General features: G+C 50.1%; 7 protein-coding genes across 7 annotated transcripts; 4 read left to right on the top strand and 3 right to left on the bottom strand.

The window, feature by feature from the left end:
• Nucleotides 1-857: 857 nt before the first annotated feature.
• Nucleotides 858-1,844, bottom strand: PC9H_002646 (uncharacterized protein; the record flags this gene model as incomplete). Its single annotated transcript, XM_036772282.1, has 4 exons — nucleotides 858-901; nucleotides 963-1,116; nucleotides 1,164-1,325; nucleotides 1,383-1,844. 4 exons carry the CDS (start codon nucleotides 1,842-1,844, stop codon nucleotides 858-860), a joined length of 822 nt encoding a protein of 273 aa, XP_036625928.1.
• A 2,244-nt stretch (nucleotides 1,845-4,088) lies between these two features.
• Nucleotides 4,089-6,147, top strand: PC9H_002645 (uncharacterized protein; the record flags this gene model as incomplete). Its single annotated transcript, XM_036772281.1, has 11 exons — nucleotides 4,089-4,287; nucleotides 4,345-4,474; nucleotides 4,532-4,720; nucleotides 4,778-4,926; nucleotides 4,998-5,113; nucleotides 5,166-5,297; nucleotides 5,354-5,520; nucleotides 5,570-5,592; nucleotides 5,652-5,733; nucleotides 5,787-5,912; nucleotides 5,970-6,147. The coding sequence occupies 11 exons, from the start codon at nucleotides 4,089-4,091 to the stop codon at nucleotides 6,145-6,147; spliced, it is 1,491 nt and encodes a 496-aa protein (XP_036625927.1).
• Nucleotides 6,148-6,543: 396 nt separating this feature from the next.
• On the top strand, nucleotides 6,544-9,565 carry NUP84 (Nucleoporin nup84; the record flags this gene model as incomplete). The annotated part of the gene is made up of 13 exons (XM_036772280.1): nucleotides 6,544-6,674; nucleotides 6,728-6,835; nucleotides 6,882-7,206; nucleotides 7,256-7,403; nucleotides 7,452-7,558; nucleotides 7,612-7,919; nucleotides 7,974-8,096; nucleotides 8,153-8,480; nucleotides 8,544-8,709; nucleotides 8,781-8,995; nucleotides 9,056-9,137; nucleotides 9,211-9,316; nucleotides 9,385-9,565. 13 exons carry the CDS (start codon nucleotides 6,544-6,546, stop codon nucleotides 9,563-9,565), a joined length of 2,328 nt encoding a protein of 775 aa, XP_036625926.1.
• A 2,203-nt stretch (nucleotides 9,566-11,768) lies between these two features.
• Nucleotides 11,769-14,479, top strand: PC9H_002643 (uncharacterized protein; the record flags this gene model as incomplete). Its single annotated transcript, XM_036772279.1, has 6 exons — nucleotides 11,769-12,022; nucleotides 12,074-12,218; nucleotides 12,269-12,746; nucleotides 12,802-12,891; nucleotides 12,948-13,576; nucleotides 13,649-14,479. 6 exons carry the CDS (start codon nucleotides 11,769-11,771, stop codon nucleotides 14,477-14,479), a joined length of 2,427 nt encoding a protein of 808 aa, XP_036625925.1.
• A 3,384-nt stretch (nucleotides 14,480-17,863) lies between these two features.
• PC9H_002642 (uncharacterized protein) lies at nucleotides 17,864-19,509 on the top strand (the record flags this gene model as incomplete). Its single annotated transcript, XM_036772278.1, has 5 exons — nucleotides 17,864-18,331; nucleotides 18,392-18,463; nucleotides 18,599-18,785; nucleotides 18,834-19,445; nucleotides 19,496-19,509. 5 exons carry the CDS (start codon nucleotides 17,864-17,866, stop codon nucleotides 19,507-19,509), a joined length of 1,353 nt encoding a protein of 450 aa, XP_036625924.1.
• A 356-nt stretch (nucleotides 19,510-19,865) lies between these two features.
• Nucleotides 19,866-22,093, bottom strand: PC9H_002641 (uncharacterized protein; the record flags this gene model as incomplete). Its single annotated transcript, XM_036772277.1, has 4 exons — nucleotides 19,866-21,521; nucleotides 21,589-21,650; nucleotides 21,768-21,879; nucleotides 21,929-22,093. 4 exons carry the CDS (start codon nucleotides 22,091-22,093, stop codon nucleotides 19,866-19,868), a joined length of 1,995 nt encoding a protein of 664 aa, XP_036625923.1.
• An 863-nt stretch (nucleotides 22,094-22,956) lies between these two features.
• PC9H_002640 (uncharacterized protein) lies at nucleotides 22,957-24,144 on the bottom strand (the record flags this gene model as incomplete). Its single annotated transcript, XM_036772276.1, has 7 exons — nucleotides 22,957-22,982; nucleotides 23,041-23,095; nucleotides 23,159-23,323; nucleotides 23,377-23,385; nucleotides 23,438-23,836; nucleotides 23,894-23,996; nucleotides 24,065-24,144. 7 exons carry the CDS (start codon nucleotides 24,142-24,144, stop codon nucleotides 22,957-22,959), a joined length of 837 nt encoding a protein of 278 aa, XP_036625922.1.
• Between the last annotated feature and the right edge of the window lie 540 nt (nucleotides 24,145-24,684).

Raw genomic sequence — 24,684 nt, 5'->3', positions numbered from 1 at the left:
TCGAGCCCTCGAGGCCACCTCGAGGCGAGGCGACGATGAACCGTGGTAAAGCTCTCGAAGTGAGGCCCCTGAAAGGACTTAAGGACCCTGTTATACAGCACTGTCTGTAAGTTGAGCAAAATCGGAGGCAGGGTCTTGAGACCGTCGACGCTGGATGAATATCGGAAGAGGGAGTACAGCTCACACATAGCTTAGGTACTTAAGCCGGCGTGATGTAGCTGGAAAGACAATCTGAACGCCGAGACTTAGAGCGGTACATGAAGACGTGAAGACGATGTGCGCACAGAAAACAGCAACTGCTATGTAGCGAGCCCCCTAAGCGGTAGATACGTTGGTTCAATACAGTGGCTTCGAGACATCAAAATGGAAGCGGTCGACGCGCGCCTCCTCGGGTTGGAGTAGGAAGAGATCAAGTGTGCGACAGTTTGTTGCAAACTACCTTGGCCAACGACCCGGAGATGTTAAATAAAGGGACAGAGCAAACAAGATCGTGATCATGGAGTTGATCCAGACGTCCATCAACAGGACAACGCATCTGATGTACAGGCCAACTACAGACGAAGTAAGGGAATATGTATAGACGGCAATTTGACCACTTGGTGGTGTCGCATAAGCAATTGACTTTGACGGACCCTGTACCCCAGCAATGGTGGAATTCGGATCGAGATGTAGATCAACGCGGGGGGTGGTAGACATGGGTTACCCCAAAATGGTACAACTCGAAGAATTGAGATGCAAAGCAGGCTGTAAATTACTTCTATGATTTCTGTAGTACAACAAAATAGTTATTTAAATAGTTAGAGACTCAAGGTGAGGAGAGGGAACATATCAGAATGGGAACTTTGTTGGCAAATCAATCACAGAATCTCGACACATGCTGCAAGGAGACGCATTGTGGGCACTGTAGAAATGATAAGCATGTGCGCGAAAACATGGAACAAGTACGCACGAGCAGAGCTCACCATCCCATTCGTTCAGGAGGTCGCTCTTCTCCACGCCTCTATGGTGCAAAGGGGGCGGGCTCAATGAACGGGCTCTGGTGATGTCCCCTGCTTCCTCGTTTTCGAACTTGGTGAAATCCTGGAGGATCCGGCGATTACGCGGGGGAACATACGTCTGAAGACGAATTGAGTCAGGTTTCGCCACGGGGGGTAGGGACTTACAGAGATGGGTGTGGGGGCGGCCATTGGTTCGCCTGGCCCGGAACAGGATATATCGTCGCCAACGTCGCTATTGTTTGAATTGGGGGTAGAAATGTCGCTTTCACGATGTTCGTCGGAAAAGTCGTAGTAGTGGGTCTCAGAACCTTCCGAAGAAGCTGAAGGCTGGGTAAGAAACCGCGAGTCAGAAGCTACATGCACATTGCAATAGCATGGACAAACCATTGGATCAGAGTCGTCGGACAAGATGACACCAGAGTCACTGGGTGCCGGGGAAACATTGATACGGCCAGAGAGCTGCGGCTGCGAGGAATCAACGTCTAAGCCATTCAAAGCGTCTGGGTCCAGTCCGGAGACACTGTCCCGGTAATCCAGCGAGGTGATTGACTCGATGGGGGTAAACTCCAAACTGCTCTCTTCGCTAGACATTTGCGCTTCCAGGTCGTCGACAAAGGCCGGAACAGGGGTATGCCTCAAGGTGAGCAGTCGGCGGAAGAGGCATCCCACAGGAGCGACAGGCTGCGGGCTAAAGAGACGACCTTCCAGGATCGGAGGGTCGCTTGGCTGGGAGGCAGAGTCGCAATCCGAGTGATTCGAGAAAACATTCGAGGTGCAGGGGACAAAGAACATCTTCAACGCGTTCCAGAGGCCCGAGAGTAGATGTCCGAGAAAGCAAGGTATCATGGAGGGGACGAAGAAGACCCGGTCTGCATCCTTTTATACAATGGTGGCCATGACTGTGGCCAAAGCCCCCAGTGGCAAGAGAAGTGGCCAAAAAGCAGGTATGCGTTGGGTATGCGGCCACTGGACCACAATCCTGAATCGGGTGTGAGACAGTTCCATTGTCCCGGACAATAAGGTCTCGACACCGAGCCAGAATGAGCCCTAAGAACATACAAGCGTCGTCAAGTCAAGATCCCACTTCTTGTCATCGAATTGGCAGGAAATTCAAAGCCTAGGTTATAGCACTGTAGGCAACTTTTTGCAGTCAGCTGTCAGAGATCAACATGCGAACCTAATCCGTTCTGGGCCGTGCACACAACGGAGTACCTATGACCGTGAGGAGGACGCGGATCAGTGGTCTACGCGCGGGCGCGGCGTGGTATTGCTCCCAAATAACATGACGGACTGTACATGCTGTAGATAGCGAGCTGTGGTCGTACTCTGTTGCTTGCTATCTTCATAGGAGCACGTAGGGGCGCGAAAGTGGCTACATATAAGCACGTATATTTCACCATTTCTCGTGCGCCGGGCGTACTGCAGATAGTTATCGCATCGCAACGTAAAGGGTGTAGCAAAGCGACACTTACAATCAAGCTCTCATGTCCATGCAGACCTATCTTGATTAACGAGGTACAGATACGCCTTCATGAGGTGGGGAAATATGACTCTAGGCAATGCAAAGTAATAATGCGACTTACTGATGCGATACTCTCGGGGCTGAGTCTAACGTCAGCGTTAGTCGCCCAGTTCGAAGCACCATCATTGTAGCTCCTGGTTCTGTCCGTGAGGATCTCTGGTACAAATTTGTCACTTTAGGCGTTATACATACTACGAACCTGCACTCACGACCATCAATGATTGTCTAAGACCACACTTCGGATGTCAGCAAAACGCCGAGTCTGATATTACAGAGATTACTAACATGAGCGACCTAATGAAGGAAGAGCGTGAACACCACGGCGTGGACGACGAGAACGGAGGAGATTACGTGAATATTGTCTTTGCCAAATTCTTTGGCAAGACTCTGGGACAAGGCTCTCTGACCATGCTTACCCGCTGCAAATACGCTGGTCATAACATTTCCCCGCAGAGCAGCAGTAGCCCCCGTGAATATGATCGTCCCCCTCTTGCCGTCAGCTAAATTCGCTTGAGCACGGAACTCAGCGCGTCAGATTTACCTCACGGACCTATATCATTCTTCTTGAAATCCAAAATGGATTCACGGGCAAATGTGAACGCGGTAGTGACGTTCACCTCGAGGGTCTCCCTGACATCTTGAGGTGTAACATCCAAGAAAGGCTTGAACACTCCTTGGGCAAAATCGCCACACGAAGCGGTCGCCCATTCACGCCCACGCTTGGGGATGGAAATTTGTTCCGAATGGCCGAAAACGCGTCCGAGATGGCCTCCGGTGAGTATTCTAGTATCGGAAATGGCTCAGCCTGTGTCGGCGACGGAACTTCCCTTCATACATGAACGAAGCGGAAGAAAGGAATTGGCGCCCATACCTCTCCTCCTGTGTCCTTGATCTCATCTGCTAGGTCCCTCAACGATCGTGCTCCGCGTGCGATAAGCGCAACACTGTAACCGTGCTTTGACAGCCTTTGAGAGAAGACGGCTACAACAATGAAGCCCCATTACCTGATTTTGGAGCAACGCAACGCTCGTCTCTAAAGCCTATAGCTAGGTGAAGAGGTTCTCACTCTTGCCGGTTTGGTACACTAGCCGCTTGCTGGACCCATTGGACCTTTTTTATTGATGACGAGAGGATGAAGGTACGTGTTAACATCACATAACCAAGAGTTCAAAAGTAGGGGTCCTAACCATGATTCCGACGGTAGTGGCATGGTAAACTTCGAAGGCGCTGACATCTTCGTCTTGTAGCATACTATGCTCGATGTATTTCAGAGCCTTCACTCTGTCTACGGCTATAGCGCGTATTGAGTGCACCGCAGGACACAGGACCATCGGTACCGGATGTCAGAAGTATATACAATCGAGCGTTTCCGCTTCTGGCAGTGAGTCATGTCATTACAGGGTAGTAGTAAGTCCGACCAACCTTGGTCCAACTCCAACTCGTTTCTTCGAACGCCCGTCGCCACCACCACGAACTCTGGTTGTAAACTGGACCAGTCACTCGAGTGAAGGACCAGCCAGATAGCAACGTGATATATCTCTCGAGTCTCCATTACCAGTAGAATCAAGATGGGAGATTCAATCATCGGCCGCTGTGCATTCTTAGGTGCACTTTGCTGTGCTATCGCTGGTGTCCATTTCGTTTCCAAGAAGCGCAGCCACCCACTTCCACCTGGTCCTCCCGCCGGTTCAATGTTGTTAGGTCACTACGGACAAATGCCCTGGGGTAGCCCAGTAACGGTCTTCCGCGAATGGGCTAAGAAATATGGTAGGAGACAGCCTTTCAACGTGATACAGCTAGTCTTGACAGCTCTGATTTTTCTAGGTGATGTTGTATATGTGCGTTGCTTCGGCCAGCCGTATATCGTTCTGGATAGTGCTGAAGCGGCTACTGAGCTCTTGGAGAAGCAAAGCGCAATATTCAGTAGCAGGCCAAATACGATGGTCTATAAGCTGTAAGGGCGCAGCTCGAAATGTTTACCACTTGACAAGCCTAATTCCTATTGGATTAGGATGGGTTGGGATCCCGACGTCGTCTTTCTCCCGTACGGACCACAGTTTCGGAAACAAAGGAAAATATTCCAGACGAGCTTTTCCCCCCAAGCCTGCGTCGAGTTTCAGCCCATGCAACTACAGAATGCACATATCTTAGCACATGGATTAATGGAAAACCAAGGAGATCCGGTGCAACTGTTGAACAGGTGGGTTGTCCTTCACGCTCGCGCCCTGATATGGGACTGACATCGCTCTGACTGTAGATTTACCATAGCGGCAGCAATAGGGATCGCGTATGGTCACCAGATAATGTCGGCGGATGATGAGTATATCAAGATAATCCAAGATAGCGCTACTGCGTTGAGCCATGGCGGGATGCCGGCAGGGACCCTCGTCGACTACTTCCCAGTTCGTACGTGGCGTATTTGATAACGCTTCTCTAATTAATATCGATATCCTGACGTTGTCCGATGCCGTATGCAGTACAATACTTTCCTTCGTGGTTTCCTGGGACACATTACGTCAATGTGGCTCGAGAGTGGAAATGGGCGGTTCGGAAGATGATAGAATGGCCGTACGAAGTGGTTCTGAAGAACATCGTAAGTAAGCTACGAGAGAAGTGTCTGTCGTTTCTAGCTGAACTGTTTATAGGCCGCAGGAAGCGCTCGGCCATGCTTCGTTGTCAATCAGCTTGAGGCAGCATGCAAAGATGTGCTGACATCAGATGAGCATGAGGATATACGTACAGCCGCTGCTGTTATTTATTCGGCCGGTTCCGACACTGTAGGCAATATTCTCTACATGTCATCGTTGTATCTAATTCTAATGCTCTGGTCCAGATTTCCTTCACGCTGCAGAAATTCTTCCTTGCTATGTTACTCTATCCCGAAGTACAGAAAAAAGGACAAGACGAAGTCGACCAAGTAGTTGGGGCGGACAGGCTCCCCTCCTTTGAAGATCGCGACTCGCTGCCGTTCGTGAACTGCATAATACAAGAGCTGCTGAGGTACTCGCTTCTTGACCTGATCTGGCTGAAGCCCCTGATCGAATCGTAGATGGCACCCGGTGGCCCCTCTAGGTACGTACTCCGTAGTTAACCCTCACTCAGTACAAATCAAGACGTCCTTTCGTATCCAGCGGTCCCTCACTGTTCTACGGAAGAATACGTGTACAAAGGAATGCGGATCCCAAAAGGATCCTACGTGTTCCCGAATACTGAGTATGCCGACTCGTACCTCTACTTGCTGCCTTGCTAGACTGAGCGTCTTCTAGGTCAATGTCGCTGGATGACACCGTGTATAAAAATCCTTCCGAATTTGATCCTTCGCGCTTTTTGCCTCCGTCCGAAGGCGGGAGGGGAGAACCTCAGTTCGAGCCCGCCTTTGGCTTTGGTAGAAGGTTGGTTGGTTCTACTTTCGCCCGTTCAGTAACCGTTTTACACACCAATTTTCAAAGGGTGTGCCCGGGAAAGCACCTTGCGCTGGCAAACCTCTGGGCCGTCGTAAGTACAGTCCTCGCCACATTGCAGATAGAGAAGGCCAGGGACGAGACTGGCCGTGAAATCACTCAAAGCGGCGAGTTCAATATTGGCTTCACGAGGTATGTGGCAACTGGCAAGCGGAGGAGTTATTGATATAGCATGCTTGTATATAGCTGCCCCAAGGAGTTGCGCTGTCATATAGTGGGGCGGCCTAATAGGGCTAGAGATCTCAATCAAGAGGTGGTAGTCAAGGTCTCTTCGTAGTGGGTACATACTAAGAAATAAATGGTAACTCTGACATAAGACATTAAAAATATTAATCTTAGTTGAATTGGTATGTCGTGTACTGCGCCATTATTCCGACTCGTTTAAGTAGCACAGATATCGGAGTAAGAAGGAAAGGGGACTAAAAAGGAGGGAAAGGAGGAGAAAGGGGCGACAGCGAAGGTCACGTGCGAGCCCGTTCATCCTCAGATTCACGCGTCCGCACTGTACCTCCTCTTGCAAGTTGCTTGCCCAGAAACAGGGGATTGAATCTGGGGATTCACGATGGCGAACGCGCTGTATGCCTCCTGTGCCGAAGTTCTGTCTCTGTGTCAGACACTGAAAGACGACCTTCCTGCTATCCTCGACCCGGAGACAGGCTTTGCTCCTCGCCTCCGACGTGTTTGCCACGAGCAGTGAGTGAAACCACCGATCTCGCTGTATTCTCATTAGGCTGAACTGATGTTAGGCTAGAAGAATTCGAACAAACTCCCGCCAGTGCTGGAATGTCGCAGGAGGAGCTAGATGTGCTCAAACTCGAAGCAAATACATGGGGTCTTCTCCAAGCTATCATGCCGTGCGTCCAGAACTACAACGCAACGAATGAAACTCACCGTATGTAGACCGCGAAAGGTGGAGGCCCTTCCGATGCCCAGCCCGAGAGATCTACTTGCCCAAAATCCTTTCACGCCGACGTCTACACTCGCGCAAGCGATCATGAATACTTCGCCTTTGCTGACAGAACTCATTGTTGTTCGCGAATGGCTGCAAGAGATAGCGCCGTCTCCTCAACACCCTGAAGCTACAACCGGCTATTGGAAGTTCACGAAACACAGTATAATGCAAACGCTGCGGTCGGCAGGAGGTCAGAGGGATGGACTCGTGAAGGAGATGGATCCAGATGTAGTTAACAAAGGGGATGGACGGGCGTTGGCTTCTGACGACGCTGTGAGTTCTACATGCCTAATTACCCTGTCGACACTTATAACTCCCATAGAACTACGAAAAAAGTCTGGCAAATGCGTTGTATACTTACGTGCGAGCGGGACGACTCGACGAGGCCATCGAACTGTGCAGAAAAGCTCACCAACCATGGAGAGCAGCAAGCATTCGTGGATCACGACTATTCCAATGGAAGGCTATTGGTGCGCGCTTCGTGTCTCGGTTTCTTGTCAGTATTAACTTCGTCCCAGCGAACGAAGTCAGTGAGGATGACGATGAAGTAGAGGAAACCGATGCATGGCAGGGCAATCGTAGGCGTAGGCTGTGGAAATCCACGTGCGTACGAGCAGCGCTCAACGTAAGTCCTTCTAGTTTACGCACACGATCATATCTAATCATTCTGTGGGCCAGCCTGCCCTCCCTCAATCAGAACGCGTCTTATTTTCGGCATTAGCACCTTCCCCCCAAACATCAACAGTTCTTAGATCAGCATGCAGAACATGGGAGGATCATCTGTGGGCGCAGCTGAGCATAGTCTGCGAGGAGAAAGAGAGTATGGAAATGGCGCTTTTGGCGAACAAGAGCTTCTGGGAAGGAGGGGAGGTCACTGACGACTCTGGCGGGACGATAGATATCGACAGGGAACAAGAAGAGGAAGAATGGGAGAAAGAAGTAGTTGGTACTTTGGAAGGCTTGAAGAGTGTGGCTGTCTTTGAAGGGTACGCTCGTATTCCCTTCAGCGATCCGTGACATTTTACACGTTTCTTCTACAGACAACCAGCAGACCATGCCTTCCACGTATCGCAATTGCACATCATCTTGGATCGAACAAGTACTCTGTTGGAGATCTTTGCTAATGGCCTAACAGATGGGATATACGCAGACACCTCGTCAGAGTGAGTGAGATACATACATATCTATCGCGAAAGTGAACGTCCTGATCTGCCTTCAGATATTCAACCATGTGCCGCTTCTTCGCTCATCTCTGCCTGTTCCTACAAATGATCGAGATACCCGTACCTCCGTTAGCTACACAAGTAATCCTCGAGGCGTATATCCGGGTGCTGGAAGGTGCGGGGCAGAGGGACCTCATCGCTATGTACGCAGGTGCTCTGGGAGATAACGCCATCGAACGTTATGCGTTGTTCCTGACCTCGCTGGAATTGAGCACCGATCTTTCGGAGAGGCGGCTGGCGCTCACTAGGGGAATGGACCATGGTTTGGACCTCGACCGTGTAGCTATTGCGACAGCCGAACGGACAATCGAGAAAGCTTTCGAGGTGCGTTTATTCTGTGTTTCAGCGATCGCGATCCTACTGCGGTCATTAATCCCCATTTCGCAGCTTCTTCCCCCGCTCGCGGGACCTTTGCCATCAATCATCGCAATGCAACCACCCGCCTCCGAGACGGAGCAATTGCTCCTTCGTTCTATCGAATGGACGACGTTCTCTAGCGCCACCTTCCACACAGCCCTGGAGCAAGCCAACGTAATTCTCCGATATTTTCTGGGTACGAGATCTTGGATATCTGTCGCTATCCTTGCATGCTGACGACTGAGGCTATCTGCTTCCGTGTTATAGGATCTGGCAGGGTGAATGTTGCTCAGCAGCTTCTTGGAATGTTGCCTCCTGAGCTCGCCGCAATAGGCGAACCTGAAGAAATGGCCACGGAGTACCTGCACTATCAACAGTTCTTTGCTATCTGGGAGGCGTTGGAACGGGTGGTCGAGTGCGAATCCTTGGAGAGCCCGCAGATGAATCGGGAAACAAAGAGTGCCTGGTTGAGAGACTACGCCGTACGTTACTGCTTTTGGCTTCCGTTGCATCATCAGGTATTCAGGGAGAGTTTCTACCAGGGTCTCATCGATACGGCCCACGAAAAAATTGTCAAGCTGCTAACCTCGGAATGGCTAGTCTCGGATGTTGATGTTATAACCAGTGAGTGAGCGGTTCACCCACAATGACGATAACATAACAACCGTTCTCTGATTGCGGCGCTGTTCTTTGATAGATGACCGCCGTCGCCGTGGGCTCGTCCGGATAAGGCAACTGTATATTCCAGAACTCATCATCCGTCTCCACCACATCTTGGTCACTTCCCGACACAAAATACCTGGGTAAGTCTTTTTATGCCAGATTGTAGATGGACAAAGTCAACGAAGCTAACCCTGATTTGTTTGCACAGCAATGCTAAGCTGGCCCTGAAATTGGCCAATATCGTCGCGGACTCGAGATACAAACTCTATGATGACTTTGTTGGTGAAGGGGGGATACCGCTGAGCGAATACCTGGGCGCTGTCAGACAGGCGATCATCGGAGGATTAGAAGGCGGAGGATCTGATCCCTTGCGGTTGCTGACTCGGTGAGAGGAATTATCCGTTGTGCTACGTTAGTGCTATATATGTGTACTGTATACGGTACATAATTGTAAGTCACTTGATGAGGTGGGGCGTCCAAATGACTTTGTAGCGGACATCACTCAAATCATCTTATAGATTGATACTGATTAGCGCAAGGCGTTTATTTGCGAATCGTAGAATGAGTAGAAAGAGGAAGTTGGTACGTTTGAATTCGTAAGCACAACTTCGTTGCGAATGGGATGAAACGGATTGAGTGCTGACAATTGACTATAGTCTGGCGTTGTTTAGGGACTCAAACTCAGCATCAGCTGATAAACTCTGCATCGTCTGTCGTCTGTTAAAGAACGTTCGAAAGTATGGAAGACTTGGGTCAATGAAGGAGAAGGAGCGGCTATATCCACGATTCCATGGGCAGCAGCTGAAGAGCTTTCTCTATGACGCTGAGCGTCCCTTTCTTGTTCAGCTGCGGAATTCATAGACGGAGAATACATTACGAAGACGTCGCCAAGGACCCAGTTGATCACGCGCCCGAAATGAGCCTTGTCGTTCGTCGCTAGCAAAGAATAGAAGAGGCTTGCCGAAGAGTCCGATGCATTTATCGACGCCGTTACAGATGAGTTCTCTTCAATTGTCGGGAAAGAAAAGTGACATCAACGGAATGGATGGGGAAAGCAGCCTCAGTGAGTATCTTTCCAGTGGATCTAACAGTTGCAGTCATTTACTCGCCCGAGGACAGGACAAGGCGATTTCGGTTTCACATGGGACACTTTAAAATCCGTCCTTTTCTACGAACCTGGCGCCGGGGATAGATGAGTAGATTGCGTCGACGCAGGCTCAAGGCGCGGATTCTGTCAGCAGCCGATGAAGCCATCATGCCGAGTCCGAAGAGCGGATGGAAACCCCTCCTGTATCGAGGATAGTAATTGTTGCACTCACGGGGTTCAATGGTAAAGAACGATATTTATTACACTGAACATGTGTCCGGGTATGTGTTCCCCGTTTACCATGTCTCGCTCTAGGATGATGCTCTAGAATTCGGTGCGCACGGGGAGAGGTTTCAGTCCTACGTTGGACAACTCGGAGAGCCCATGTCGTGTGCATATGTGATCAATCAAATCCTGAACAAGAAAAGGGGCGCCGATTGCCCGCAATCGGCTCACCGATCGAGATACCTCTCCTCCAGTGCGCCACATTTGCAGAACGAACCAAGTTGAAGAAAGGAAAGTTAGGTTGTTCGGGTGCAGAGGATACTTATTTGCCTCCATTCAATGAGGATATTTTTAGACGAGATTCTCAATGTGACCGACGTTGTCAAGGAATGTCTTTCCGTTTCGGTTCGTGCTATTGAAAACACGTTCGGTTTCGCCAAAAAGAGGTCTGGAAGGCTTGATCTACCATAATATAGTCACCGAGTTTCATTCCACTTTGTAATATTGGACCTGCGGCAACACGACGGTCGTTACAAAATAGGCAAGTTCCTATTCACCATTACTTATGCGAATGAGATTACTGCCACTGATCCTGTATCAGCAAAGAATCTCGTGTCGATATCGGCGGTATCCAGCCACAAGTTTGAACGAGCTTCCTGTATCAGGTTGGACCTTCCATGGAGATACGTATATCAAAGCCGCAGCACACCGAACTTCATGGAATGAGACACCTCGAATGTGTTACCACCGGCTGTGAGCGTTCCTACACAGAACGCGCGGACAGCGTCCTCGTTCTTGTAATTGAAGCCATAAATATCGTCAGCATCAGCTGATCGACGTGTCAACAACGCTCGTGATGCATGGGGATGGTATTCTTGACTTTGACGGAAAGGGACGTGGGACATATAAAGCCTCATACCGATCCGATAACAGTATTAAGATAACCAACACAACCGTAGTCAAGTTCGACATGATGAAAGGGCGTACCAATAGAGACGGGGATAGCGGAAAACCTGAAGGCTGAGAAGCACCTCAAATATTGATGTAGCGGCACAGCACTCACCGGCAGATGCCTGCGTTGGATGCACACTCCATAATAAAAGTATGAGACAAGATGGTCATTTACTGTAGTCTAGGCATTACGAATGAACGTGAAGGCCGAAGGCCCTAAATACATCAAAGAGTGGAAGCAGATAAGATAAGATGAGACGTCGACCAAATAGGAAGTATTATGTCAGTCATCTTTCCACCTTCCTCCTCACCGTGAACTCGAGACGTCGATGGATTACGACAATAGGACTCCCAATTCGACATACAGCTTTTCTTCGCCGCAGGCGGGGCCCTCTAAACCTACAGGCTCAGGACTCAAGCTCATTCTTCCGCCTCTAAAAGGCGGGAAGATTGTCAAGACCTCGAAGAAGAATCGGAAAGGGCAAGACGCGGTCAATCCTACGGAGGAGAAGGCGCCCCCTCGACCTTTGAAATTGAAACCACTGAAAGAGGTCCTGACGAAGCTCATATCACAGATTAAGAAGTGAACCTCTACATTAGGTAGAGGCCATTTCAACTGACGCTGTTCACTCAGGAAAGACGACTATGCATTCTTCCTACAGCCAGTCGATGTATCCAAGGTCCCAGGATACTCGGAAATGATATCTCATCCAATGGACCTCGGTACGATGACTACCAAAGTCCATAAAGGCCGCTACCGCAGTTTGGATGACTTCTCCGTGTGTGCTCATTTTGTGTCCGCTCATGCCTCGGCTAGAATAGTTCCTAGGCCGATATAAAGCTTGTTACTTCCAATGCCATGCGCTTCAACCCCCCTGGCACAATATATCACACCGAAGCCCAAAGGATAGAGTCTTGGGCTTTGGAGCATATCGAAAAGGCCACACATTTAGTATTGCAACACGAAACAGACTGGAACCTCGATGGCGACAACGATGACGACTCGCAGCAGGTGAATGTCGACGAAGATGACGATGCTGTCACCCACACGAATCCCATGACTCCAATGGATGTCGACGAAATTTCTCGTGTAGGGCGCTCGCCCTCTGTTGCCTCTCAATTACCCGCCAGTCTTACAAGGCGCAGTTTACGAGCTCCTACGATAGTCAAGAAGTCAACGTCCTCCACCCCCGTCATATCAGAGAGCTTAGACGCCGACGGTCGCCTTCCCGGCTCTAAAGATGGATTGGGTGCTTTTCCTCCAGGATCAGACTGGGCTGAAACGATGCTGATGCTGAAGCTGAAAGGTTCTTTGCTTCTCACACTAGTGATCAAATATCTTATACACATATCCGTATATAGGCAAGAAATACAAGACAAAGAAAGAACGACTCCGAGTGGAGAAGGAAGGTCCTCCTTACGCCGCGGATGGCAGCCTTGATTACTCCCAGAGTATGTAATAAAGCACCGGGCCATGGCTTACACACACTCATCCTATTATTACTTAGTGGAAGACCCTTTCACGGTACTTTCCGCCTTGGTGCCAGATCTACCCTCTCGCCCCCAGCTTACCCCCCTCTATCCGCCCATATCGAACCAAATTAACACTCAACCTTCTGTATACCCTGCTCCGACTGCACTTTCGTTCGATTATACCGATAGTCTGCCCTCCGTAGATCAGTCGCCTCTCAAATTCAGACACTGGCACATTACTCGTAGCGCCCAAGCACGTAATCGGCTCAAAGAGAAGGACGACGCCGATGACGGTGCTAGTGATGCCCCGGCGTGGCAACTTCCACGAGAGCCTCATACACTTGATTTTGGCTCCCTTGCCATCCTCTCCAGCGAACTCTCCAACGAACTCGCTAAGCGCGGGTCCCTCGGCACTTCTGATCCTAGGCCCGAAGAAGCAATTATATTAGATGAAGTTCGAAACACTCTGACCTCCCATTCTACTACCTTAACCGAACCCTCACCCCTTTCACCCGTTCCAGATGCTCGGGCGCATAATTATTGGACGGACCGACGCATGAGAGAGGCCGAAGAATACATCTGGCATTTAGTCTATGGCGGTGTTGATGGCCTTGCATACGTCAATAGTTTAGCAGAGTTCGCTACCCCAACGAAAGTTCTAGCCGTGGGTTTTCTTCCTAATATGTGTTCATTCAGTGCTCGGATCCTGACCGCTTCTCCTACCTCAACCTTCTAGGACTCTAGCCTGCGAAGTCAAATCGACGGTGGAACATCAGATATTGAAGAACAGAAATCGAGCTTGGGTATGCCACTCGCTGATTGGGTAACCCAGAATATCGTAGATCCGTTAACCGGCGGCCACCACACGCTTCTCCGCCAGACCGCTCTGCAACTCCATAAATTAATGGCGGGAGGAGATGCGCCGGTCGTCAATATGGAGACTGACTCTGACGTCGAGTTCAGCAATGCGCGATCGGTGGCAGATCAAGTCGCATTATCCGTTTATACCTATCCCCTCGCAGACCAGGCACTCTCGACCTTGCGGCGAATCTACTCGAGCGAGATTGACATGGGTTGCCTGATCCGCGAGCCTTCGGAGTTCACTTTGAGCGAGGAAGAGTGGATAGGAAAGTCGATAAAGGCACAGTCACGACGGCAAGAAGGGGGCTCCGATGTCGCCGAAGAGCACCTTGGACTCGAGGGTCCGGATCTATTGAATCAGGCGTTCAACTACTCCGCAGAGCTTATTGCTCAGATTGATCAGGAAATACGGACGGGTAGGAGGGCGCCTCTTGCTCGATTCGGCGGCATGAAAACTGATAACGACGTTATCATGAAGACCGAGGGCGAAGCCGCCCAGGATGGTGTCAAAGCAGAGCTCACCGCAGGCACGGAAGCACGACCATCGTCCTCCCCACCAAGTCCATTAGAGGATCCTGTCCTTCGCAACTTGCGGTTAAACTTGCTGGCTCTTACGAAGCGAGCCCCAGTAGCCACTATAGCACCATTGCCAAAGGACCTTGTACCGAAGGATGTTCAGGACGTGGTCCCTACTTTACCGAGCTGAGGGGAAGTCTGAAATGTCGTATTACCCGTGTTCACGTCGTTCTTATTCGAGGCCCCTGCTCGGTCTGACCGCGCTGGATACCGGTTTATAATCCCTCTTGTAGAATATTCAATAGATATGGTATGTCGTTGCACTCGCTTATTAGTGACAAGTGCCAAGCGCTGACTGGGACATCGCAAGTCGTTATGGGGATTGTCTGTGATGGTCGCCTCGACTCTCGTTGTGGTCCGTGCATAACAAGGTTTGTTACTAGCAAAACCCGTTTTCGGCAGTGGGACGTCTCGAGGATCCAGATGGGTGCATTGATCCCGCAGTCAATCACCGTCGGCTAAGACCTTCCAACCCGTTGTCTCGTGTTGACCGCGAGGCGTGGAAGTACATTCATGGCCTTCATTTGATACACCAGAGGAGCGGACTGGCTATCTTCTCGTCGGTCCGATCAACGGCGGTCATCCCATCCTTCCTTCTCAGGACTTAATGTTCAGGACTATTAGAAGGCGTGTTCACTGAATTCCTTTTGTTTTGTATTTACACATTCGTTCGACTCTGATCTCCGACGTGCTTTCAGGGCCCAACAGTAAACTCTGTGCGAATGTCTTTTCATCGGCCCTTGGATATGAACAGACATCACATCTCGCTGATACAGCGGTGATGGTGGGCGTTTTGCGATGGATGGATATCCAACCAATGTCGAGTTCAAGTTTACCGAACAATAGTGGAGCGGGGACACATACATAAGTAGGTGAACGAAGCCACTCGGTACGACGGTATAACCCTTCTCCCACTAGGGTCGACATTTTAATCTCAGGTATTACTGTTACGCCACGGCATTGTCATCAGCACCAAGAGGCCTCTCAAGTGCTAGGCCTTCATATGGCCTTCTGAATCAAGCCTGAAGTCTAGCTTCATACGCCGTGACGCTCCTCCGATCTCTCCATATCTACGGCCTCGTGTACACGCCGAGCCGCACCTTGCCACGGGTTAAACCATTAGCATAGCGAAGAAGACACAACTTCGTTTATGTGCCTCTCGCTTCTCGGACACCAACTTATCCGCGCAAGAAAGTCACGCCAGATCAACATACTCACAAATTTACGGAAGTCTTCTAGCGGTGCCATTGGTCCTTCTGCCGTCACTGGTACGTCTCCGCTCGGAGCTGATATGATACCCCACTCACAATCTAGGCACAAGAATATACAATAGCCAGTATTTTGCTCACGAGAAAGCGTCCTGTGCGGCAATTTGACTTATTAACTCCCCGGTTGCGCTCATATGTTCCTCCGGTCGATTTCGTCAGGCAGTGGGAAGCAAAAGATAGAGTGGCTGGTGATCCATGCAATCGTCAACGACTTTTCCATTCTCTGGAAGGCGTTTATAGAAGGATGAAGCCTCCGATGACCTCTAATAGGCCGCTATCTGATTGTAGGGATCATCTGACAAATCACCTGGCTCTCGCACGAGGGCGCATGTGGTATCTCTCAAGGGACGGCTTCACGATAACGCTGTGTTGAAGACTATTATACGTCTCTGTGATGAACTCACGGACCGCGCCAAGGAAGCCATGGGTGTACATAAAATTCTGCTGCCGAATTTCAATAATTAAGGTTTGTGCGCACATGCTGGAAGATGCTAACCAAAATACCCTCGGAGACCATCCAGGAGGGATTCGACGCTTCTCTTCGGAAGCGGCACGTGGATGAGTTACGTTCAGTTTGGCTTTAATCACAGCGACTTTAGGATCTACAATTAGAAATTAAAACGAGATGTATCATTTCTTTCTGTAAAGAGTGGGAAGTGAGACCAAACCGAAGACGGTGAATATGTGTTGGTATGAACTTCCAACTTCCATGTGACCCTTCACTCACCAATACCATTTATAGAAATAGACGCCTGGACACAGCATCCCACGCGGCGCTAACGTGGGCAATGACAGACGCACCCTGATGATCGCCATCAGAACAACGTGTTTCAACCCCGCAATGCTCTGCCGCCTCACGAGGACCCACCGCGCGTGTCCCTATGCAGCTCAGAGGTTAAAGCGTTGAAGAGCCGCCGTCCCTTGTAGTCGGCGTCAAGGGTAAGAAATACAACGGCCTCTCTCTTGCTGTCCTGCAAGAGACGTCGCTCCCTTCGCAACCATCCCCGTTGTCCAGATACTAAAAATTCGGTGGGAACTAGTCATCCCGAACTCAAGCCTACCTAGTAACGATATGTTTTCCAGAAATGACGACCATCGCACAGTTGTTGAGGTACTGGAGTGGTTTCAAAGCTTCCCTCGTTGCCATCTTCGTCACATCTTTCATCCTTGTTGGAGACGCTGGCCTCGATAAGGCTTCATTGCACTACGGCAAGACCTAGGCATTCATCAAAGTCATGATCCTATCTGATTCGCGTTACGTATATCGACATGGCCACCGCATAGGCGAATTGACATGAATACACTCCCTCGGGCAAATTCTGACAAGTGCAAAGTGGTGGCTTCATGCCGTACTTTTCATTTTGTGCGTAGCAACTGGCCGTCGTTGTTGCTGCTTTGATTTTGGCTGACTATTTTGAATCGTTAATTAAGCGCAGGGCCATTGTCTGACATGCTGGTCCTCTGGCAACTTTTGCTTCCGCTGCACACCATTCATCATGAATTGCGGAGGCTTGATCGAGCAAGCCATGGATTCGACATCGAAGACCATTATCTTTAGTGATTCGGTAGAAATATAATACCAGTCATGACGGAATGTCGATCAGAGATGTAGTCAATTATGCGGATATTACTACATGCATGGTACCACTTGCCACTGTAATATTGACCACCTCCCGGAGTGTTGATCCATCGACTACTGGGAGATTGTAAGGGTTTCACTTCTACGGCGGTTCCCGACGGTCTCGGCGGCGGCGACGGACCCTGAACACCTATCTGGTGGTCCCGTCAACTACTACCATCCATCCCTTTGCAAACATATGGCACATACGGTGCAACGGTTGTCATATCTCTGGTCCAATCCCTTGCAACCTTCCTGAATATAACGTCAGCGCACTCGGGAAATCCGGGGATAGTCACATTTGGGTTGGATGTTCGACCACGAATGGAAATACACACAGAAATATACCCAGATCTACCGATCACCCTTACCGCGAATTTTGGTACGGACTGGTCAATACTAAATGAAGCCATCTGGGATATGATAAATATTACAGGCCAGAACCTGGAACCAGTTGTCCTCCGGCTTCCACATGCAATTTCCCTGCCCGCTCATCTTGTGAGCAGCGACAACGTCTCCTTCGCATTGAGGTCCCCCAAATGCGTCGAGACTGATTGTATAGCCTATAACTTACTCCCGCTCATTTACTTTCACCTCTTCATTACTGCTTCTAATTCGCTGGAGTTGCATGTCTAAGTCACGGTCAGCCACACCAGTTCCTAACCTTCCAATTAATACTCCTCCTACACCGAAGCCTTCGACCTCACGACTTGAATCAAACGAAACCGTTCCCTACCTTACACCAACTACAGAACACCCCAGAGGACGATATACACCTCCATCATACCCATCACCATCCCTTCAACAGCATCGCGAGGCTCAGAGCAGCACCTCCACGAGACGCCGAGCGGACAGTTCACCAGACGAACCAAGTCCCAAACGAAGAAAGAAAATGACAAGCAGAGACGCTAAATCCTCCTCGACGCGATCGAGTCCGTCGACTGACTCTCAAGATGAACTCGCCGATGCGGACCACGATGCCACCGCCCATGAGCAAAGCACAGAAGCCCAACCCGCAGCTCCAGTGAGGAAGAAGAGGACTCGCACGCTGACCACACCTCATCAATCAAGCGTCCTTCATGCTTTACTGGCGCAGGTATGTTATGTCGCTCCTATCTGTCCATCGCACGTGGCGAATGACTTCTCGATCGTTTAGTCCCGCTTCCCGACGACAGCAATGCGTGAGGAGGTCGGTCGAGCAATTGGGTTGAGTGCCCGCAAAGTCCAGGTACGTGAGTCATCAGTGCTGACCATACACGTTTGCTTACGTCCATCCGGATTCGCCACAGATTTGGTTTCAGGTGCGATTGAAGAGCTGATTCATGTTGAATTGGCATATCTAATATATATTCAATGTAAACAGAATCAACGCCAAAAGGCACGGCGCCCTAGAAGCCAGAGCGACGCTCCGCCGGCGCAGCCTGCGCAGTATGAACCGTATGCCAACGTCCCGGAGCGATTTCTTTACAATCCAGAAGCTACTTTTGCCTCGCAGGGACGGGCTAGTGGTGTGAGCCCACACCGTTCAGACACACACGCCAGTCAGACTGGTATGCCCCTCCTTGGACCTGGTATGCCCGGGCCTGAGATTTCCTCAGGGCTCCCTGTTCCACTCGGAGAGTCAGAACTTCGCGTCCCCCACGAATATGGCTGGCCAATGACGCAGCGCCCCTCAATGGATAATCCCTACCCTCACCTCCATGGAACACGTCCTCCCACACCAGGGAGTTCCACCTCACGGCTGAGATCAAGCACGGCCATCGCCGACCCGAGGTCGCAAGGTTTCTCCCGAACACTACCGCCGTTAACCAGCAGGGCTCCCCCGATGTCTTCAGGCTATGTACCTTCTGCCAGGACGAGCGTTTTACCTCCGATGACCCACTCAGCACCGCCAACGGCGGTCGCCTCTGAATATCGGAGTTCAGTGTCTCCCGATCCACAGGTGGTCGACCGCTCCCAGGACTACCAGGTTCGAGTCGGGTTGAACATTCCCCCTCCATTTACGTTGCAACCTCCGCCTCAGTGGGATCCGTCGGCTCTGGCTCCCCGTCCCAGCACTTCGTCATGGTCACGCCCCGCCAATCGTACTATTGAGACGCTTCCACCGTACGTGTCACCACAAAGGCCCCTGCAACTCCGACCAGATGATGATGACCCCGGTCTTGACCCCCCTCCACGTCGCCGTTCTGGCCGTTATGATCCCATTCGCGGTATGCCCATCTGCTTTTGCTCCTTCTCACCGCACTGACTTTCCGTGCAGATAACCAGTCCTGAAACTCTCTTTCTCTCCCCATAGAACTATCCAGCTTCCATCTCTCCCGCTCTACTAACGAAGACAAGACGCTCCTTACGAATTTCAACGTAGACGCGTTTTTTGACGCTCTTGACACCCACTCTTTCACTTTATCCTATTGTTCAGATGTTTTCAACCAGATTCGCATCCTACATTACTATTCCTGGTGTGGAAGTTGTTCCTTACAGTCCCTTACCTTACCTTACAAAATGTATCTTGTTAGTCCACATATACCGAGCTATTACCTTCGCCATACCATATCCTAACTCTTACTTTACCTAAAAGTGTATCTGTCTATAATAACCTGTGCCACTGTTATATATAACATTGTTCTACGTTACTCGGTGGGTGGCACATTGTCCTTTTGAATGCCTTTCTTTGCGTTAGCCAACCGAACATTAAGCCGAGCCCGATTCCGCAGCGCCGCTTCCCTAGCTGATACATCGTCGCGTAGAATTTGCGCTCCGGGGGTCGACGGAGGCTCCATCAGAGAGGAACTACCAGATGGCGATGTGAACGGTGCATTGTACTCTTGCTGAACGAGATGTTTCTCATCCGCAAGTTTAGACAATAACTTTGCTCGCAAGGTACCCAACTTTTCCCCATTTTCCTCCACCGGACGATCCGAGTCCGAGGAAGACTTTTCAACATGATTCATCGTCAAACCTGATGTCTGAGATGATTCTCCCAAGGTCCGAGCACCGCTCCCAAAACGGGCAGAGGGTTCACAAGGGATTAGAGGATTGTCATTGTCATCAGATCGTCCCTCAACCCGGGCACGACCCAACGCGCGATGAGAAGTTGATGGTGGCTTGGCCTCTATTGATGATGGGAGAATTGTGCTATTCTGTGTTGAACACGTTTGCGACGCAGCGCGCGCGTCCGATTTGGCTAGTCTGGCTCGCGTGCGAGCCATGATCTGTACGGCGGACATTCCACTACGATTCGTCCGAGACTGGTTCGGTGAACTGAGAGGGATATTCGTGTCGTGAGACTCGGATCCAGCCGACCGAGGTAGTACGCTGTGTTCGTCTAGATAAATTGAATGTTCGTCATCATCGGCGACGGTGTCAGGAAACTTCGTGTTGGAAGGATCGGATTGAGAATCAGAAAGGCGCGCCAAGAGAGATGTCCGAGAGGTAGACGTTGTCGGCCGTTGGTCGCGCGATGATGATTTCGCCTGGGGGACAAGGTAGGCTTGAACCGATTCTAAGAGGTTGAGATTACGAGGGGCTCTTCTCGTGCGTTCGTGATGACGAGCCTGTGGTCTATCCGAGGGAATGGTCGAGGCCGTCAAGGCCGTCGCTTTAGGCTCCGAAAGTTGCATCAAAGACTCGGCCATTAAATCTTTCCGTTTGCCACCAACAGACATTGCTTTGGTATCCTCATCCGTGACAATGTGGGAGTCAGCCCGGTTCGCTTCCTCACCTGTAGCGCCTGCGTGCTGTAGGCTATACACATTCGCAGCATCGCGAGATTGCTCCCTGTCGTCCTCGTGGTCCACAGAGTGTATTTGGATTCCATGTGAAATCAGGACATCATCGCGCGCAGGTGCCTTGCCTTTGCCCTTGCCTTCTACGTCACTGGCAGAATGTGTTCGGACGCCACCATCATGGGAAGCACCGTGGTACCGTTGGCTACCAACTGAAGAAGCAGGGGTCACGTCCTTTGCAACGGAATGCCGATTGGGGGAAAGGGCGCGGTCTGCATAAATGAAAGCACCCCGGGATGTTCCAGCCTCTGTACTAAGTTCCTGCTGCCTATACCTCAAGCTGGGACGGCTTCTGCCAGAAGGAGACCAAGATATAGAACGTGATCGTGATGTAGATGGAGACGTCGAGCGCGAGCTTCGTGTTCGAGATAAACGCCGAGATGCCGAGGGAGAGCCAGGATGGCGAGGCCTAGAGGTGGACCGGGAACGGGAACGGGAGGCGTACCACCGTCGGCTAGCCGTGACTTCTGGGGGTGGGGCCACTTCTGACGGGATATCGTACTGTATAACGCATTGCACAAGTTTAGAACAAGGAAATACGGGCAAGGTGTGACTGAACACAACGTACCTCGACAACGGTATCATACACAAATAAATCCTTGTAAGGCGAGCGAACGAATGCGTAAATTTCTAAACAAGCCGTCCGAGTAGATCAAATGGGCATCTCCACCGATCAGGAATGCAATTATGAAATCATCTAGTTGAAAAACTTGCCATGGGCGAAATGCTCAGCGTTGCGGTATCTACCGCCTGCCACATACTCCGAGTCCATATCCAGGAATTCGGCCAGTAGCTTGACTGCGGACTCAGATCGAATATCAATTGCCTTCATAAGTGAGATCACAAATGTCGTCAAGAACTACTGTATGGCATGAGCAAAGCTACAACCCGTCGAACAACGCGCCTACCTCAACATCGAGATTAGGCCAAACGCGTAGCTCACGCCGTAGGAAAGCGGTCGCCCGGCTGATATACTCCGGTGATGCCGAGAATTGTGCTGGGGAGGGATACGGACGGTAACGTGTGTGTGTATTGGATGCAACATGCTGTCCATCCGTAGTCTTAGTCGCCATGTACCTACAAAATTAGGCTTCACCAACCTTTGCGTATAAGTCGTGATGGTAAATCCATCGTCTCTTTGCAATAGCACGGTCAAGCCTGTCTGCTTCTTCTAGTTGTTGCCGTTCCCGTCTTCCCCATACCCTCTGCACTCGGGGCCTTCCTCGACGAACAGTGCCATTCCTTACTGCGCTGTTCTGCGTCGAGTGCTGTGGAGGAACAGGAGAAGATCTCAAAGGTGGCAGGAAATACTTCTCATAATCGTACTTGGAACGAATACGGTGAATCAGATATTCACCAATTTGCTGAGAGCATAATGGACAACGCCGGGATTGATCTACTCATGGGTTATACACCGTCGTTTATGGTAGTATACATGCAATCACTCACCCGACCAGATCAGCAGGCATTCGAAACAGAATTCATGGGAACAAAGTGGCACGACTGTTCGATCAGAAATCGACTGCAGGCAAATGCTACAGTTGTCCTCGATAGACTCATTCTGTTGAATTGACTGAAAAGAGGCAGTATCCTGGGGCTCTTCTAGTTTGATGCGTTTAGAAACAGGGCTTGAGGAGTTAGCGCGATTGAAAGCCATGTCGTTGATTCTTGGGAATAAGGCTCCTGGAGCCAAGCGCTTACTGATCACTGACTTAGATGTTGTGGGAAAGTTCAATAGGGGAATTGAGGGGTGTAGAGATTTCTAATTTTTTTCGTCACTTGGACTTGGAGGGCCAATAACGTCTGCAGCACAATGTATACATTTATTTACAGTTATTCTTCATCACAGAAGTCTTCAAAGCACTGAATCTCAACTAAAACAGTTGCTCTCACCGGGACTCTGGAAGTTGGAACTATCTACATCGCCCATCATCATTTACCACTTCTCGTGGGCAGGGCGAACTGTTGTGAAGATGGCCAGTTTTAGCATGAAACAGGGTTGTCAATTTTAAATACTTACGATCTAGCTCCCAAGTCCAAGCCGATCTATCCTGATTAGCAAGATATAGATACGACTACACAGATGGCATTTCGTTATTGCCTAATGAATCATCAATGGATTCAATTAGAAGACTCACGGCGGCAATGCTGTCGGGATCTAGTCGGACATCAGCATTGTTAATCCATTCCGGGTTGTTGTTCTGGCGCGCGCGACTCCGATCTGTCAAAATACCTTTACTTATAGAATGAGTATCATGGTTCGTAGTAGGAGGTTGTTTGAACTGACCGCCATCAATGATAGCCTGATTGAATAGATTAGTGTTAGTGTTACATTTCAGACGGTGATCGGACGTACGTGCGAGACCTAAGATCAAGCCGGTCAGGGAGCATCTTAAGATAGATTTCTGAACACCTACTTGAATATTGTCCTTTCCAAATTCTTTGGCTAAGCTCTGCGAAAGAGATCTCTGTCCAGCTTTTCCAGCCGCGAAAGCGCTGGTGACGACATTCCCCCTGATACTCGCCGTAGCACCCGTAAAGATCAATATGCCGCGCTTCCCGACCTCGTTGAGATCGTTGGACTTGAACTCGACTATGGCTTCTCGTGAAAATGCAAATGCAGCGACGATGTTGACATCGACAGCCTCCTGGATGTCTTCGGGAGTTACATCCAAGAAAGGCTTCCACACGCCATGCGCAGCATTGAAGATGGCCACTCGGATGGCATAAGTAGCAGAGGGAAACTGTTTGCGTATCTCGGCGAACGCGGACGAGATGGCGTCGCGAGAATATTCGGGGACCGCGAAGTAGGCCGCCTATCACATAAGTAGCCAGTCAATGACGGTTATCGATGGCCGAGGGAGAGAGCCTACATCACCACCAGCACCTTTAATCTCCTTTACCAGGTTTGCCAGGGAGTCGTCTCTGTGCCGAGCTACCAAGGCAATTGTATAACCGTGCTTAGCGAAGAGGCGACTAGTAAATCCAACGTTGAACGTCTACGCTTTAACATCGTCTACCATTGGGATAACACCCCTGCTCACGCTGAAGAGGCTCCAGTACCGGTGCCATTTCCTAATCCAGCGATTACAGCAAGCGGTCGGCGGTTGGACACTGTGGACATCGTGGTCAATTCGATAAGAGTGGGAATGGCGTTGGAGATTACACGGCACCTTACCGTTTATAAGTCTTGTACATGTCACAAGACAAGCGATAAAAGGTAAGTTATGATGAATGTCGCAACTTGCTTACAGACATTGCTTTGTGATGCCCTATGCCACCAACTTGCGCAATAATGCATTAGGATGGCTGTATATCGTCGAAGGTTATACAATATTGATACGTAGAACACCAAAAGCTTGACTTACCAACAAGTGTCTTGAGAGCCATACCATCAAGGCTTTGTCAGACCTGATGAGTCACTTTCGGGCTTTGTCACGTCGTCGGGCATTCCCCACGTTCTCGGTCGACCAGCTCGTTCATTCATAGCTGTTTAGGGTACCGTGAAAAATAGGGTGTTTTTTAACAACGGATTATTAACAGTGTTAATAACAGGTTAATAACAGGTTAATAACTTAATAACATCGGTAGAGCTCCTGGCGGGTGTTAAAAATTGTGAGAAATACACGTGACCAGCAGCCCATGAGGCTCTTTTCCAAACGAA

Source organism: Pleurotus ostreatus (assembly GCF_014466165.1).
Source record: "Pleurotus ostreatus strain PC9 chromosome Unknown scaffold_11, whole genome shotgun sequence".
Classification (NCBI taxonomy): domain Eukaryota; kingdom Fungi; phylum Basidiomycota; class Agaricomycetes; order Agaricales; family Pleurotaceae; genus Pleurotus; species Pleurotus ostreatus.
This window is presented reverse-complemented; position numbering and strand designations above follow the sequence as displayed.